This window comes from Aythya ferina (assembly GCF_964211825.1).
Source record: "Aythya ferina genome assembly, chromosome: 2".
Classification (NCBI taxonomy): Eukaryota; Metazoa; Chordata; class Aves; order Anseriformes; family Anatidae; genus Aythya; species Aythya ferina.
The window spans coordinates 51,910,579-51,926,818 of record NC_140297.1 but is presented as its reverse complement, the minus strand read 5'-3'; the positions used below and the strand labels follow the sequence as shown (position 1 = coordinate 51,926,818).

Below are 16,240 nucleotides of genomic sequence, written 5' to 3'. Positions count from 1 at the left end.
TTCTCTGTTATATTGAAGTGCTCTTTTCCTTGAAATATCTTCAACTGTACATTGATAACTAAACAATTAATTTCTCTACTGTCTCAATTGACTATCCCGACTATGCTGTTGCCCTTTAAAAAACAAATCTTTTAAACCTTTTTTTTTTTTTTTTTTCCTTTTTTCCTGAAATTATGTATGTTTCCTTTTTGAAAGATTTTAGTAGGGAAACCTATGTTTAAGCAACAGAGCTACATTTTATCACCAGAAGGATCTTGTGTTTCTTTTTCTGGGGGAGACGAAAAAGATCTTAGTCCAAACTAGTAGTAAGCTTGAAAATCATGTGATCCAGAGAATAGCATACTGAAATGCAGTAGGACTTCTGATGAATCATGATATATTCTTATTTTAAACACGTTCTTTTACAGAGAAAATACAGGAGATCTATAAAGCCTTCATTCAGGAGTCTGGTATCCAGTTCAGTGAGCTGGAAGAAAAAGTACTACAGTTCCATCTCAGTAACTTGGAGTACGCCTGTGGCAGCAATCTCTCTCAGGTGAGTTTTGACAGCTGTTTTTTGACATGGTTGAGCTCTATAGAAAATAGTGTTGCAAGTGACATTGACAAGCTATCTGATTCATCCGTGGCCCCAAGGAAGAATCAGCTAGCCCTAAACTATTCCTATATCCCTAACCCGTTCTTTAAAAGCATCGTGACACAAATTCCAGCACCTCCTTAAGTAATCTAAAGGGAGTTCATGAGGTGCTTGCAGCGATATCCTCTTTAACTTTAGAAGTTGTGAGTAGCTGGTGCAGTGGAATCAGGGCATTTTGCTGAGAATCTGGGTGGTAGAATTCACAAGAGTTACTCGGCCTCAGATGTTGTGTGTGACTTCTGCTTCTCAGTTGTGTTTAAAAACTGAGGTATTTCTCTACCTTGCTAGGTATCTTGAGAATAAAAGCATTTAACTTCTGAAGTGTTCCAACACCATGACGGTGGCCCCAGTTCACCACTCCTAGGTATTCTGTTGCCTATGTGATACTTGGCTTTCCTCGCGACTTCAGAGTTAACCAAGCAGGTTCAGGAAATATCAAAGTATGATGATGTTTGCAGTGTGTTATTTACTCAATCCTGTTGCTTGAGTTAGAGATGTTTAGGGTCAAACTTATGCTGGTAGTGGGAGAGCTGATTGATGTGTGCAGATGCACAAATCTGATCGGAACTGAGAAGCATATAAGAAATAACAAAAATCTGCAAGACAGTGTTATACCAGGACAATCAATGGAGAATATTTTGATCTGTCAAACTTTTCCACTTCATTAGCACCCAGGGGAAATAAGACAGATGCTAAAACTTATCTTCTTGTTGATTTGAAAATCAAAATATGAGGTAAATGCAATTGCAGTGTTAGGAATTGGCATTTCAATAGCAGTTTGAGGAGAATTGCTTCAGGTTTTTAACTGCCAAGTGGTGATTGCTTAGTGCAAATATCACTATTGTCAGTGAAAGATATCATGGAAAAATCTGCAAAGTTAGAGAAAAAATATATTGAGATCTTTTAATATCTCATTTCCCTCTCATGGTAGGAAGTATTTCAATTTTTATTGGAAGTCTTAGGGCTGTAAAATCTGGCTGCTTTGCTGGAGAGAGAAAACTGAAATAAATCAACTACTATCCACCTGAATTTCTGTACCACTTCTTTTTTTTTTTTTTTTTTTCCTGTCCTAAGCAGAACTATAAATTATGTGCTGGTGACCAACTCATATTATTACTTTTCTTAATCCAGCAATTTACATGCCATTTAGAGTTTTCAGGAAAATACGCAGTTTATTTTTGTCAGCACTGCAATATATTAATGTGCTGTGCTTTCCTCCCCCCTCCTCGGGTTGTGAAGGGAATTAGGGTGGCTTCTTCTAAGCTGTGTGACTTCTGCTAGTACCCATGTCACCTCACCAGTAGCGACAGCTAGTTATGTTCTGCCCACAGGTATCTGCACGCTCGTGGGACCATAACGAATTTTTTGCCCAGTTTGCTGGAGATCACACTCTTCTAACTGTGGGGTATTCTACAGTGATTGATACACTGGCAGAAGGACTGGACATCCGGTTGAATTTCCCAGTAAGTGTGGAAAATGTTAATGTAGTACTTGCCTTGCTTTACTTTGACACACCACATCATATCTTTTATATTCTTTTCGACCAGGTAAATCTGCAGCTGCAGTTATTCCAGCTTAGCTTTAAGAAAAGAGAGGACAAGTTAAGTTTCTGACTGATCAGAATTTAAATTATTGATGTTGCCATTAGCATCAAGTAATACTACTTATATTAAATCTCTGATACTGAAAACACAGCTGTATTTCTACAGTCTAAATGTAGTTTAAATGGAGTGCAGTCTAATAATTTTATATAAATTGAATCATAGTATTTGATGAATGCAGTGTCAAAGGTATACAGTAATAAAAAATCACTTTAACTAACTTGAATTTTTAAAGAATACTGTAATGAACAGTAATGAACTCTCTAGCAAGGAACACTTTATACTATTTCTGGAAAGCCTCTCTGAGGACCATCTGTACTTAAACATAATGTGATAAGCTGGTATGTTAGAATCATGATTTTTCTTTTTCAGCTACATAGAAGTTTTTTTTCCTTTCTTTCAATATTTCTGTGGATATTTGTACTTAACTAGTTTGCAGACTGGTGCTATATTAGCTATTCTTGTCTGACTTTATATTGCACATATAGATTTTGTAGTATAATGTTTTTGCACTTGCCTTTCAATAGGTACAGAGCATTGATTATTCGGGTGAAGAAGTACAGGTCACTACTGCAGAAGGAACAGTGTGGAGAACCCAAAAGGTAACCAATATGCTTCAAGTTTATGGATTTTGGAGAACACAAGAGCAGTATTGACCACAGGACCTGTACTTTTTTTCCCCCTCCCTTTTCCTCAGAAGACTCTCTAGTCCAATTTCTACTCTCTCAGAGATGAAAACTCACCTGTATATTCCAATGACCTGTATTTGCGTGTCACAGAATATATTTTTCATTCCACATGCTTGAGTTTTGAGTACTAGTTGATATAAAGATCTAAGATCTATAAACGTAGCACTATAAAAATGTGAATCACATAGATTTTTATCTGGTCTCTGAAGTGACAGTTAGGATGGCAGATGTTTTTTTTTTTTGTTGTTCCATTCCCTACTCAGCTTTACCCCACTTGACATGTAAGTCTACCCCATGAAACTTTTCCCTTTGGGATGCTGGACTCAACAACCCATGTTTCTCAGTCACCCTTATTTCCTGTGTCCCCATCTGTTTTGTGCTGCATAATTTATATTTTAGGCATTTTAAAAACGATACCTAAATGTGATCAAAACTGGATTGTCATCACTTGTGTCGCTGAACAAAATTTAAAGAGTGGGAATCTCTGAAGGGGAAAAAAAAAACAAAAACACAACAAAAACACATCTTTCCTCCTTTCAAAAAGACAGTTCTTTTAATCTGATAGTCAATGACTATAATTTACAGGAGGTATTAAAATTAGCAGCATGGTTAGCCAGTGATACAAGCAATTCAGCAGACTGCAGCTTAAAAGCCAGTGAGTGAACTGAGGGACCTGTTCTCACCTGAATCTAATGCTCAGTAAGATCAGACACTAATCTTGAGACGTCTGGTGAGTATTATGCTGTATCTTACATGAAAAATCCAAGACAGTTAAGAGGATGCCATTAGGCTTAAGTGCAGTGTTCAGCTTTTGCTGCTATTGTGACTGTAATTATTTCTCTCAGGTATTAGTGACCGTACCACTGGCCCTTCTTCAGAAAAACGCCATTCAGTTTAATCCTCCACTGTCAGAAAAAAAAATTAAAGCTATTAACAGTTTGGGAGCAGGAGTCATTGAGAAGGTAAGGAAATTTGGAGTATGTTTCAGCTTCTTTTCACAGAAACATTGGCTGCTTTGGCCCTGTTGCTTTTGCTGTGCATTTCTAAGAGTTCACCTAGACATTTGGTTTTCCTTGTATTCTCTAGCCAAAAATCTTCGGTGACGCATCTGTTACATGCAGTTTTGGAGGGGGTGGGACAGGGAAAGGAAGCATGGAAAGAAACATTTTGTAGAGCTGCTTCTTTTCTCTATTTCTCTACTATTTGAGAAATTTAGTGGAAATAGTTGTGTTCATTTCTTTTTTAACCTGCACGCTGTACATTGTTAAAATGCTCAGAAGAGAAAAATGCTAGCAAGGATCAAATGTATTTCATAGCATTCCCAACTCAAATCTGTTTTTTAAAAGAAATTGTTTGCAGAATCACTTCAGAGCTTAAACTTTTTATGCAAGCCTTACATTGATCTTAGATATTCCCAAACTCTCATAATATTTTCTTATTCCCATTCCTTTTGACCTAACAAATATATGAACTACTTCAGATGAATACTGAAAGCTGTGTATTTGACCAGTGTAAAATCTACATTTTCCCAGTGCAAAAAGACAATTGCTCGTGAAAAGATCCCTTGTAAGGTCTGTGTTTAGAACAAAATAGTAACAGAAGTAATGCCAGAAACCAGACAATAGCAGTGTGGAAATCTAAAGGCAAGATTCAATGATCTCCATCCATTGTGGGTAATTCTGAGTTCTGCATTAAGTTTGTAAAAACTGCCGAATTTGAGCATTTTCCATAGTGAATTAAATTGTGAACTTGATTTTGTTTTCAATTTCTGGGACATCAGTTTTATTTCCCACCTTGTTCCCCTGGGTGAACAGGCCCATACAGTCTTTGTTGAGACCCCCTTACAGAACTGTATGCCTCTAATTGAGTGGAAAAGGGCAAAAGAGTTAGACCAGTTTTGAGTTCTGTAGTATGAAATTATTTGATTCCCTCTCTCTTTCTTTCTCTCTAGATCGCCTTGCAGTTTCCTTATAGATTTTGGGACAGTAAAATTCAAGGAGCTGATTTTTTTGGCCACGTTCCACCCAATTCCAGCCAACGTGGACTTTTTAGCGTCTTCTATGACATGGATCCAGAGGTATCATACACCATCTGTATTTTCTGTTGTCCCTTTAGAAATACAGTTTGTAATTTTCGTACAATAGTTACTGAAAATTGAAAGCTTCACTTTTTTTTTTTCTGCTACTCTTAAAAGAAGTGTAATCACTTCTTAGCAAGAAAAAGTTGATTTATACTTTGTAATAAATGGCAGCGTTTTCCCAGATTTGTCTACAAAATAATATACAAGTAAATTTAATGTTTTTAGTGTAAAGCTATCCTGAAAACAAGTGTGTAACACCTAACTGCAGATGAACAAATATGGGAAAGTCTGCCAGTCACTTCCAGTTTAGGACATTTGTTTCCTTACTTAAACCTAAAAAAGTCGATGCCAGTTTACTAATAGCTACTGGCTTGCAGTGGCCTGAATGGCTGTGTGAAGCAGCAGAAAACAAAGAATAGGTTTTGCATGAAACTGAGCTATGCAAGGCCAAATTAATCGATTTCAAAAATGATCCAAACCAGTGTATTGACATTGTTTCCCTTCCCTGACAGTTCCAAGCAGGCACCCTACACACAATTTTTCATGCTTTAACAAGTGCTGCTTATTACTTGGCATCAGTTAAAAGTCACTCTGTAATCCCATGACTTAACCAAAAAAAGAACTATCCTGTGAAGGTTGCACTCTGTTATTACAATATCAATACCTGTATATGGCTTTCTGTAAAGAAGTTTTCTCCATAATACTTGGGAGCTCATTCTACGTGAGGTTCAGTGTGCTATCTACAGCTAATAGAATAGATAACTATTCTCTGATAGCTATCAAGTTTAGTAACAGAAGAATTGCCTTATTGCCACACCTGCTCTGGGCAACCTGTGCCAGGGCCTCACCACCCTCTGAGTGAAGAACTTCCTCCTAATTTCTAATCTACATATTTCCTCTTTCAGTTTTAACTCCCCCCCCCCCCCCCCCCGTCCTATCATTATCTACAAAATTATCAAGCAAAAAGTCGCTGACCATCATTTTTATAAACCCCCTTTATTGAAAAGCTGCAGTGAGGTCTTCCCAGAGCCTTCTCTTCTAAGAGCTGCACATCCCCAGCTCTCTCAGCCTTTCTTCACAGGAGAGGTGCTCCAGCCCTGTGAGCATCTTTGCGGCCCTCCTCTGGACCCTCTCTAACAGCCCCACATCCTTCTGTGGGGGCTGGGGGCCCCACACCTGGATGCAGCACTCCAGGTACCTAAACTAGTAATTTTGAAGTGATGCAATATGTTAATGTTTTGTTTCTAGGGCAAACAAAGCATTTTAATGTCAGTGGTCACTGGAGATGCTGTGACAACCATTAAGAATTTAGATGATAAACAAGTATTGCAGCAGTGTATGACTGTACTTCGAGAGCTGTTTAAGGAGCAGGTAAGAGAAGCCTCTTCTCTTAAAAACCATGAATTAACTTGCCAACAGACAAAGCTTTTGATTGTGTTACCTGATGTTTAAAGTACCAAAGTTTCCCTGTTTGATTTTTAATTTTTCTGTGTGTTTGAGGACATATGCATCCTTTGAGATATGGTAAAAACAACAGTTGGTCTCTTGTCTAAAAAATACATATTGAGATTTCTTAGATCCGTCCCAAGGAAAAAACGTATTGAATAGAACACCAGAAATGAACTTGCCTTCAAAGTGCTTTTAGAAATGACAATTAAAATAAATCAGTACTTCAGGAAGGTAATACACTCCTAAACTGTCATTTTTTCCCAAACTTTTTGTTGGTTATCCCTGCTTCTAATACATCATAAAAGCTCTAAGCATAATAATTTTTTTTTTTCCTCCAGCATAAAAAGCCACTGAAATTAGATGCAGGTGTCTGTGTGGGGGAAGGTTATTCTTTTAATAAGAAACAGCCTTTCCTGAGATACCTGGGGGTGGAGGTACAAGCAAGATGATCAGTCAAGGGCCCTCTAGCTTGACTGTAAAGAAATAGAGTAAAAATTCCCTTACTTCCCCACCAGCTCATCATCAGGATAAGCACTAATAGGAAAAGTCCGATAAATCTGGGGCAAGAAGAAGGTTATTACTTAGTAATGTTATTTGCACTCTATTTAATGGACTGTAATATCTTGCAGTTAAATTACTCTGAGCAGTTAGGTCTCAGGGAATGCTTGGACTAACAATCCTGGAAAGATTTTTGGCATCCAAAAGCTTTCCTTTACCTGCTGAACAAACTTTTGGTGACAGCTTTACAGTTACTAGAATCATGGCAACGCAAGTCCACATACCTGCTATTTTACATACAGGCAGCAAACAGGTCTTGGGTTTTGGCACTAGCCCAGAAGGACAATTCTCTCCTCTTTGTTCCCGTGGTTTATAGCAGTTGTGAATTTCAGCCATCTGTCCACAGTGCTGCAGGATTTGCAAAGATGAGGTGGCTTCTAGGGGTGTACCAATTCTGGGATGTCCATGCAACTTGCCATATGTAGCTGTTTGGCCAGCTCTTGTTTCGATTGCTTGCACTCTAGTATTTTGGGTGCTACCTGAACGGAATAGTCTGTTTTTGATACCAGATGTCGTGCAAGAGACAATCAGAGGTATTTTTGTCTACTTATCACAAACTCCTTACGAGTAAGACACAGCTGTAGTTAACCGAGCCCTCGTACAGTTGTTCAGGCTCTTTTTGGTAGAATGGTGTGGAATTTACATGCTGTAGTGTGACAAAGAATAGATGGTATTACTCTCAAGGTTCAACTATGGCCTTAGTTTTCTGTTTTCTCCCTGAACCTAGCTTTCAAACTAGCTCACTTTCTGATTTTAGACATGTTATTTCTCCATTGGAATAAAATAATCCACAAAATGGAGATTATATTTTGAGATTTAACAAGCTAGAACATGCAAAGCATTGTGCCTTACTAAGATGTAAAGTGCTTATGTTATACACACAAACATACTGAATGATGTTGATACTGGTATTTTACATGTTTGCAAGACTATGCATTATTTTAACAGGATTTTTTTTCTGTGTAGTTCTAGATATAATATCCAGATTTGTTGCATTCAAAACAGTGCAACTGTAATGTTTCAGCCATCAGACATGTCTAGTAAAAAAAATTATGCCACTAGTCAAAAGAAAACTGGAATTTAATTCTGGAATTTAATCCAATCTGTGTTGTAATAATACTGCCATTCTCTAAAGATTATGGAAAGCTATCCAAATAGGAGCTCTTCTGTGTAGCACATAAGCTTTACCTTGATTACACAGGAGGTTCCAGACCCAGTAAAGTTTTTTGTTACTCGATGGAGCAAAGATCCATGGCTCCAGATGGCATACAGCTTCGTAAGAACAGGAGGCAGCGGTGAAGCTTATGACATTATAGCTGAAGACATACAAGGAAAAGTTTTTTTTGCTGGTGAGGTAAGTATCTTTGTTTAAGGTTATTGGGGAACTATTTATGAAAGATCATCTTTTGTTAGCCAACGCTTATTAATTTAGAGGTAGCATATAAATATTCTATTACACAAATACGCTGATGTTTCTTGATTTTGACACAGACCCCTCTTTAATTCCTATTATTGGGAACAGGAAGCTTGCCAAGTATCTGAGGTTGGGAGCAAACTGCATAACCGTAAGAACAAAATATGACAAGACAACATGCTCCACTTGTATTTTTAGTCAAATTATCTTGCTGTTACTGTATTTGTGTGTAATGTAACAAATGCATGCTGCTGATGGCACAGGTGCCTTCTATATTGAACCAGCAGTTACATGTCTCGCTGAAGTACAGACAGTAAAACAGACTGACTTGCTTGCAGATCTTGATGCTGCCAAAAATCATGTCTTTCCTCTTAAATACTTTCACTCAAGTTTTCCATACCATTTTAAAATGTCGGTATTTGCTTAAGGAAAACATAACTGATCTTAGAAACTGAAATTCTAGCTGTTTTAATAGTTTTAGAAACAAGTCACTTTGTCTTTTTTTAATACAGGCCACGAACAGGCACTTTCCTCAGACCGTTACAGGAGCTTACTTGAGTGGGGTTCGAGAAGCGAGCAAAATAGCAGCATTTTAAGTACTGAAATTTTGTGGTTACAAATATATCTTAAATTGTTTTCTGTGGATAAAACTATCTTCAAGTTTCCTATTTGCTGTCTTTTTTCTAAATGGTACTTTAATAGCATATGGTACCTGAAGATAAAATCTTCATCTTCCTTTTCCTATTTTGTTGTTGCTTCCCCTTTCCAAGCCCTAACAATACTTATTGTTGGGGTTGTTTTTTCTTTCCAGCTAAGATATTACTAGCAAGAGTGACATTGGAGTCCCTGGCCACAGCTTAACTAACAGAACTTCTGTTGTGAGTCCTTTTCTGTGTGGCTCAAGTCACGCTATTGCAGATCTTCATTTCAGAAGGTCAGATTAAAACAAGACTAAGTTAACATACAGCATTAAAAATGCTGGCAGTTAGTAATGAGAATACAAGTTTTCCACTAACTGTGCTTCTCAGGTGAATTATGCTCAGAGGAGTTCAAACTTGCTCCCAAAAACCTGAATAACCTAGACAAATTCTAGAATTACTGTAGGAATGAACTCAACTATCATTCTTTCCACTTGTAATCAATAACCTCTTCTACAGTGTTTTTTCAGTTTCTTAGCCTCCAACACTTAGGCTTTGGAATATCAAGTTTGTTTAAATCAGACTGCTGGAACAGTTTACAGTGCAATCATAGTAAGGTTATTATACCTTATAAAAACTTGAAAGGAAAAGTAAACTTTTACATAATTTTAAAAACTTCTTTTAAATATTCTCCCTGTTTTACTCAGAGAAATCCTTGTTACAATAGGGTAAGTTTAGATTTCCTTAGTGCTTCTGATCATTTAGAAATAGGACATCTTAAAAATATTATATTTCTATAATAATTTTGAAAACAAAACTCCAAATTCACTTGGGCTGAGTAGAGGATGTCTACCGACATGAGTGTACAGCAAGGAGTAAAGAAGGACTCTAAGTTCCTAATGGCTCATTCAGCTTTTATATTTAAAAAATAAGTTAAAATGAATGAGGGAAAATATTAACACTTTATGAAGGGCTGAAACCAGGTGGCTTGCACTTTGACTTGATTTTTTTTCTTTTGTTGTTAAAGTATTATTAAAAGCAACTTGTGGGAGTTATTCAGTAAGGGCTAAGCATCTATCTAATAGCTTTTCCATGAGATGGGGAAGACAAAGTATTTTTTAATAGAAGTAGGACAGGCACAACCAGAATATCTATTGTATTACTGTTCCACTAAAATGGTAGTAATGGAAAAAAAATACCAACAACTCTTAGTTCTGTTCCATTATGCCTTCCATGTAACTTTACTGCAGAGCTCATGTTTCTGGAAGGCCACTAAGCACTTATTCTTCTCCTTCCCTCATTCTCAAGCATAGGCTTTTTCATTTTTTAATCTCTTCATGTAAGAGTGACACAAAGCTTTTTTTTTTTTTATGTTACAGTGCTTATTTTCATAAAACTGTCATTGAAAAAGACAAAAGCAACCATAAGAAAAATCCTACTGAATAAATGCAATTCTTTTTAAATACCTAAAATTTGTTTTTAGAGTAGCAAGGATATTGTTAAATATCTTTATTTAATCTTTAATTTACAAGGTGAAGATGTTTATATAACTAGATGTTTTTCAGATATATATTCTGTTCTGCTTCTTAAAGCTGAATTATATGGATTAATAGGGAAAGTGTAACTGTTCATAATTTTTTCTCTACATAAAGGCTAATATGTACAGTTTAAAAAGTATTTCCAAGTATTAAATTGTAATTTAAAGGCTATAAGAAGCAAGACAAAATCCTTTGAGGATGAAAGATAATCAAATGTCAGATTTTGCTTTTGGTAATCATTTGCACTTTGTTAATTTCACATATTACAAGCCCACTTACAGTGCACCTAGGGAAGACTGAGAGCTGTATATGTTTGAGTTCCCAGTTTATTACATGCAAAAACATTAATAGGAGTGGAGCTTGTGAATGTGAGGAAAAAAAAAGCTTATTACTATGAGCTCAAGACATTAATTCAGTGGCTGCTTACAGCTGACTTTGGTCTAAACTTCAGTCAGCTCCATAAGAGCATATAAGCCCACTGTGTATTTAAGAACGAACTGCCTGGAAAGTTGAGCTCAGCTTCCATTTCTACAGTTGAAAGCTTGCATGAACATGCTTATTTTAGGCATGTGCTTCCATCCTGTTAATTTGTACTTGGGGTTTTAAATCTACCTACAGGCTCTGTAGGTAGATAAGTGATACACTCTAGGAAATAGAGATGGACAGGAACAAATATTGTCACCTTTGGCTTCAGCTGCTGCACACTTCTTATAGCATTAAGAAAAAATAAGAAATGATGCATTTATCAATGGCCTAGTCTATTAATTATTTGTATATTATTTTTGTGCCAAGGCACTTAAACAGAGTTGTACTGCACTTAAGTTTGAGGAGTAAATAAAATATGTTCCACTTTAGCTTATGGTGATTTAAAATATATAAGAACATCAGGCTGGTTCTGAGGCTTCATTCTTAATTAATGTCCCCCCAATTTTTTAATTTCCTATGTCAAATTTTATTTCAAGCATGTATGTGTTTTACTTTTGTGTTTAATTAATTTATTCCCTGCAAATAAAGAACAAGGGAATTTTTTTTGAGCAGGTTTGTTTAAATGTTATCAAAAATATTTGAATGCAGAGCATGATCTGTTACACTTCAACTCTTCTGTGTGACTATGTTATGGCAGCAGAATAAAACTGGAAAGTATCCACAGGGCACTTGTGATGTGTTTTGTTTTCTTTCTTGAAATTTAACTAGTGGCTAAGCCTACATTTTTGTTAAACTTGATATTGCTCTAAGATTTCATATTAGCATATTCTTACAGCTAAACAATTCCTCAGTAGTCCTGTGCTACAGCTGAGTTCTAACTACTAATTTTGCTGGTACTTGGACAATACCAAAATAGTATCTTTTGCCTCCAAACTTTACAAAGTACTTAAGCTCATATCAAATTATTTCCCTTATAATTCCAAAATTTGGGGTAAAAGGACAACTTTTCAGAAGCAGTGACTATGATATTAAAATAGCTACACGATCACCAGAGAAACACTTACTGCTTTTCATTGAATAACTAGCATGAATGCTTTGTGAAGTCACGGTCCTGAAACATTCCTACTAGCTCAGATCACTAGAAGCATACATACAGCTGTGGAAGCCTGACTACGCATTATAAGCCTTTAAAATACAAACAAGGCATCCCCAAAATGTTTGCCCAGTGAAAAATGCTGATAACAGTTACCTACCTTGTTCTGCTTGAAGGGGGGCGGGGTTAGATGTTTGTTTGGGGGTAAAACTGACTTCAAACAAACAAGAGACAAAAAAAATCCTGTCCTCTTTAAAAGCTTATTTCAAGCAGTAACACCTGTAGCTCTGACACAGTGAAAGCACTACTGCATGGCAGGTTCACTGCTTTGCCCTCACAGTTCAACATGTACCTTGATGACCTGTTTATTTCTCCTAATGCTGAGTCCCTTCCAGGAAATTATTTTCTTTATGCATGACACTGGTCTTGAAGAATGGTAGCTTCATTCTAAGAAAGACAATCTTTAAGACATAAGAAAATTTTAAAAGTAGCACTAGTATTTAAGTATAATTAGTAGATTTCACCACAGTTCCCCCTTCACCTCCTATGACTGTCCTTCAAATAAAATAGCTGGTGTAAGGGATTTTTTTTTCCATGTTAGGTTTAGGCAGCTGAGCTATCTCAGAAATGAGAGTGAAATAAGTAGTGAGATTAGGACTGCCTGCAGTCCCATGAACAATGTCAGGTGAAAAAGAGAGGCAAATCTGTTAATGCTGCCATCCTCCTACACACTGAACAGGTAAGGTGCTAGGTTTTTTACCAAGTGTGGGCTTGAGATGGTAAGATTCCCCCAGGACAGCATATTTTATTACTATAAAAAGTACTAGTACTACCATGAATGTTTTATGAATAGCTAAGAGGGCATTCTTCTTCTTTGTTTTCAAAAGACTGTTTTTCTTTCATTAGGCAAAGAACATTAAGCTCATTGCTTTGTCTAACACCCTTGAATTTCAGCAAAACTGCACCTGCATGAGCCTATTACTCTTTTACTTTGCCACCCTACACCTACTGGGATGTTTCAGAGCAACACTTAATTACTTTTGCACTAGCAAGCTGCTCCAATAGTAAATTTCTCATTAAAGGAGAAATATTTCATCTGTTCTCATAGAATCATAGTGAGAAGGGAGATCTAACCTCTGGAGATGATCTGGTTTAAGCTGCTTCTCAGAACGGGGACAGTGGAGTGGCTTGCTTGGCTTCCTGCCTGAACACCTCCAACAAAGGGCAATTCCACAACTGCAGGCCCCTCTTCTGGAGGAACACCCTCACAGTGCAGCTTTGCTTCTAGGGCAGGCTGACAAGTGTTCAACATGGGGCAACAATTAATTGCAGTAAGTCCCTCAGCCTGTGGCTACACACTTGCTGAACCAGCCCAGAGTGTCATTGGCTTTCCTTGTTACAGGGACACACTGCTCACTAGGGCTCAGCTCGGTGCCTCTGAGAACCACTTGCCCCAACTCAGGTCCTTTTCTGCCAGGTTGCTTAGAAAGAAACCAGTCTGTCCCCACCCACACTGTTACAAGGCATTATTACGTCCCAGATGCTGCATCTGCTTCTGTTGATCCTTACGAGGCTCCTGTCTGTCCCTTTCTCCTGCAAGTCAAGGTCCAACTGAACAGACTTCTTGACATACAGCTTTCAGCTACTCACTTTTATAATCATTTCTGAATTCAAAGGCAAGGAGATATTTCTCTGAAGAGGAACAACACACTCAGTAACACTCAAGATGTTTCTTCACATTCTTCAGCAAGAGAAAACTCCTTTTTTTTTTTTTTTAAACCAAGTTTCTTACTGCAAGTTTTCAGACAAAGTGTTCTGGTACCTTACAGATTTTTCCACTGTCCTCCCTAAGTGATAGGAACCAAAATAACAATAATAGAAATAACAATGTAAAAAAAAAAAAAAAGCAATCATTTCAGGAATGCTTTCAATCTGACTCAGTAGGAGCTACTTGATTAAAGTCACCTTGAGCAGGTGAGTTGGATCGGATGACCTCCAGAGGTCCCTTCCAACTGAAACCATTCCATGACCAACACATTTACCACACAACTGATTTGAAAGGAGGAATAATTAGTTCTGACTGAGTGGTTATGAGGAACCCTCTCTCCAAAACAGCAACAGATCTAATAAACCTTCCTGCAATCCCTGCGCTGACTGCATTACTTGGCCAGATTAAGCACTGGGCTCCAAAAAGCTTATTTAAGCCCTGCTTAGCAGTGCCTAATCTAAACGCAGGCATTCATACATCTTGTTTTGTCATGTATCTTGTTAACAGGAAAATGCAGAAAGAACACAGATACCATGAACAGCCTGTTCAGGTCCAAGAAGGCTGTTAGTCTACAGCATCTGGAGAAAGTAGGACAGCACTTACAGCTGTCCTCCCAAGTTAGTTTTGGTTAGACATGACTGAGCAGTATCCCATGGGTTGGTCACCCCATAACTCCAACCCAGCTGTTTGTCTGAAGACATGCAACACCCCTATCTCTCTCCCCTCACCCTGCAAATTTCTACTCCTCCCTTTCCTCACCTCATTGCCTCCATCCCCCTTCTTCTGCAGGTCCCATGAACTTTAAGTGCCAAGCTCACACATGGTCAGGATATGATCTTATACTTCTGCAAGGTACATGCCTGAACACTGTACTCTGTTAAATTTTATGCAATTAGCCAGTAACTGTTTTTTAAATCAGCATCTCTGTAGACCATCTAGAGCCCTGATCATCTGTGTTTTTAATCCAACAGCATCAGGATAACCAGGACATTTTATGTACCTTTTAGTACTGTCTTGCAGCCTTCCATGCTGTTGTAGAAAGAACTGGAATCTTTTATCAGCTGCAGCCAGACTGGAACGAATTAGCAGAGAAACAGCTCAGACATTTCTTCTCAGCTGAGAGCTACACTTAGCTGTAATTAAGAGATATAAACACAGCCTTTGAAGGTTGCTAAGTTAATTTCCAGTCCTTCATCACAACTCCAAGATGGCAAGTAATGCACATATACAATAAATAGAAGTACGCTATCCCTTTGTAAGTTTTTGTTATAATTTACACTGTAAGAAATGTTTATACTTGGAAGTTATTCACCTTAAAAACACTTCCTGACCCACATAATTAAAACTGACTGGTGTATTTACATAACAATCACAAGGAAGGTAAATTATTTGTAGAAAATCCATCTGAAATCACAACAGAACTTGACACAAGTAACTTACCACTTTTAGGCAGGACTTCTAGTAGAAGTAGAAACTTCTGGCATTTTTAATTAAAATTTACAAAGTTTTCTTTATGCTGAAATATTTCAGAGAAAAAAAATCACAGAAGATATAAAATCATAACTTGCTGCAAGGACACATACTTCAGGAAAAATATCTTTAGAGAAGCCTGCTGAATCAGGCTTGAGTATTTCTACCAAATGAGATAGAGACAACAACTTTGTTTGTGTAATTTTTACTATACATTTAAGCAAATGTTGTATCATCAAAATTGATTTACATTTTTGTGAAAGACATTTATTGAATACAAAAAACCCCCATTGCATTCAGCCTTCTTATAAATGATTATATGCAAAGAAATTCAAAGTGTATGATAATTAACAATCTAACTGGCTGAACATTTTCAGAATTTAGATCACTTATGAACCTTTATTTCCCAACTGTACAATAATAAAATTCAAAAATATGCTTTGTCTTTCCAGCAATACTGTAGTCAGAGGGATTCTTTGCTCATGGCGTTAATGGCAGCCCACACTTTGGCGTCTGTTGGTAGTTCATAATTTTAAGTGTAGGACTTTCCATATTAACAACATGGTGTACGGAGAACAGAAACCTAAAGAACAGAAACTTATGCAAGGAGTTCACCTTGATCCAAAAAGCTGTGGGCCAAAGTTCAAGACTGCAGACTTAAAAGTACCATTGCACGTGTTGAGGCACCAGGGCTCAGGTTCAGAAGAGCTTTCACACACGGAACAGAGCTTAACCACACACTTAGCGATGCCTGGTGCAGAAGCCCCACTGTGGGCTTCCAAAGCTCTCAAGCCTCCCAGCTGCACGTCCTGGACACCCACTTCTGAGACGTTAGGCCATTAAATCAAGACACTAAAATAAAAGATTTTGTACAAAGTGAAA

General features: G+C 37.4%; 1 protein-coding gene across 2 annotated transcripts in view; it reads left to right on the top strand.

Moving 5' to 3' along the window:
- Window positions 1–11,750, top strand: part of KDM1B (lysine demethylase 1B) — a 28,639-nt gene extending 16,889 nt beyond the window's left edge. For both annotated transcript variants that reach the window (XM_084507447.1, XM_084507448.1), the window contains 8 exons: window positions 408–535; window positions 1,966–2,097; window positions 2,763–2,837; window positions 3,770–3,886; window positions 4,876–5,001; window positions 6,253–6,375; window positions 8,213–8,365; window positions 8,938–11,750. In XM_084507447.1, coding sequence (XP_084363573.1) covers window positions 408–535; window positions 1,966–2,097; window positions 2,763–2,837; window positions 3,770–3,886; window positions 4,876–5,001; window positions 6,253–6,375; window positions 8,213–8,365; window positions 8,938–9,021 — 938 coding nt within the window. In that variant the 3' untranslated portion in view covers window positions 9,022–11,750. The remainder of the gene's footprint in view (window positions 1–407; window positions 536–1,965; window positions 2,098–2,762; window positions 2,838–3,769; window positions 3,887–4,875; window positions 5,002–6,252; window positions 6,376–8,212; window positions 8,366–8,937) is intronic.
- The last annotated feature ends 4,490 nt before the right edge of the window (window positions 11,751–16,240 follow it).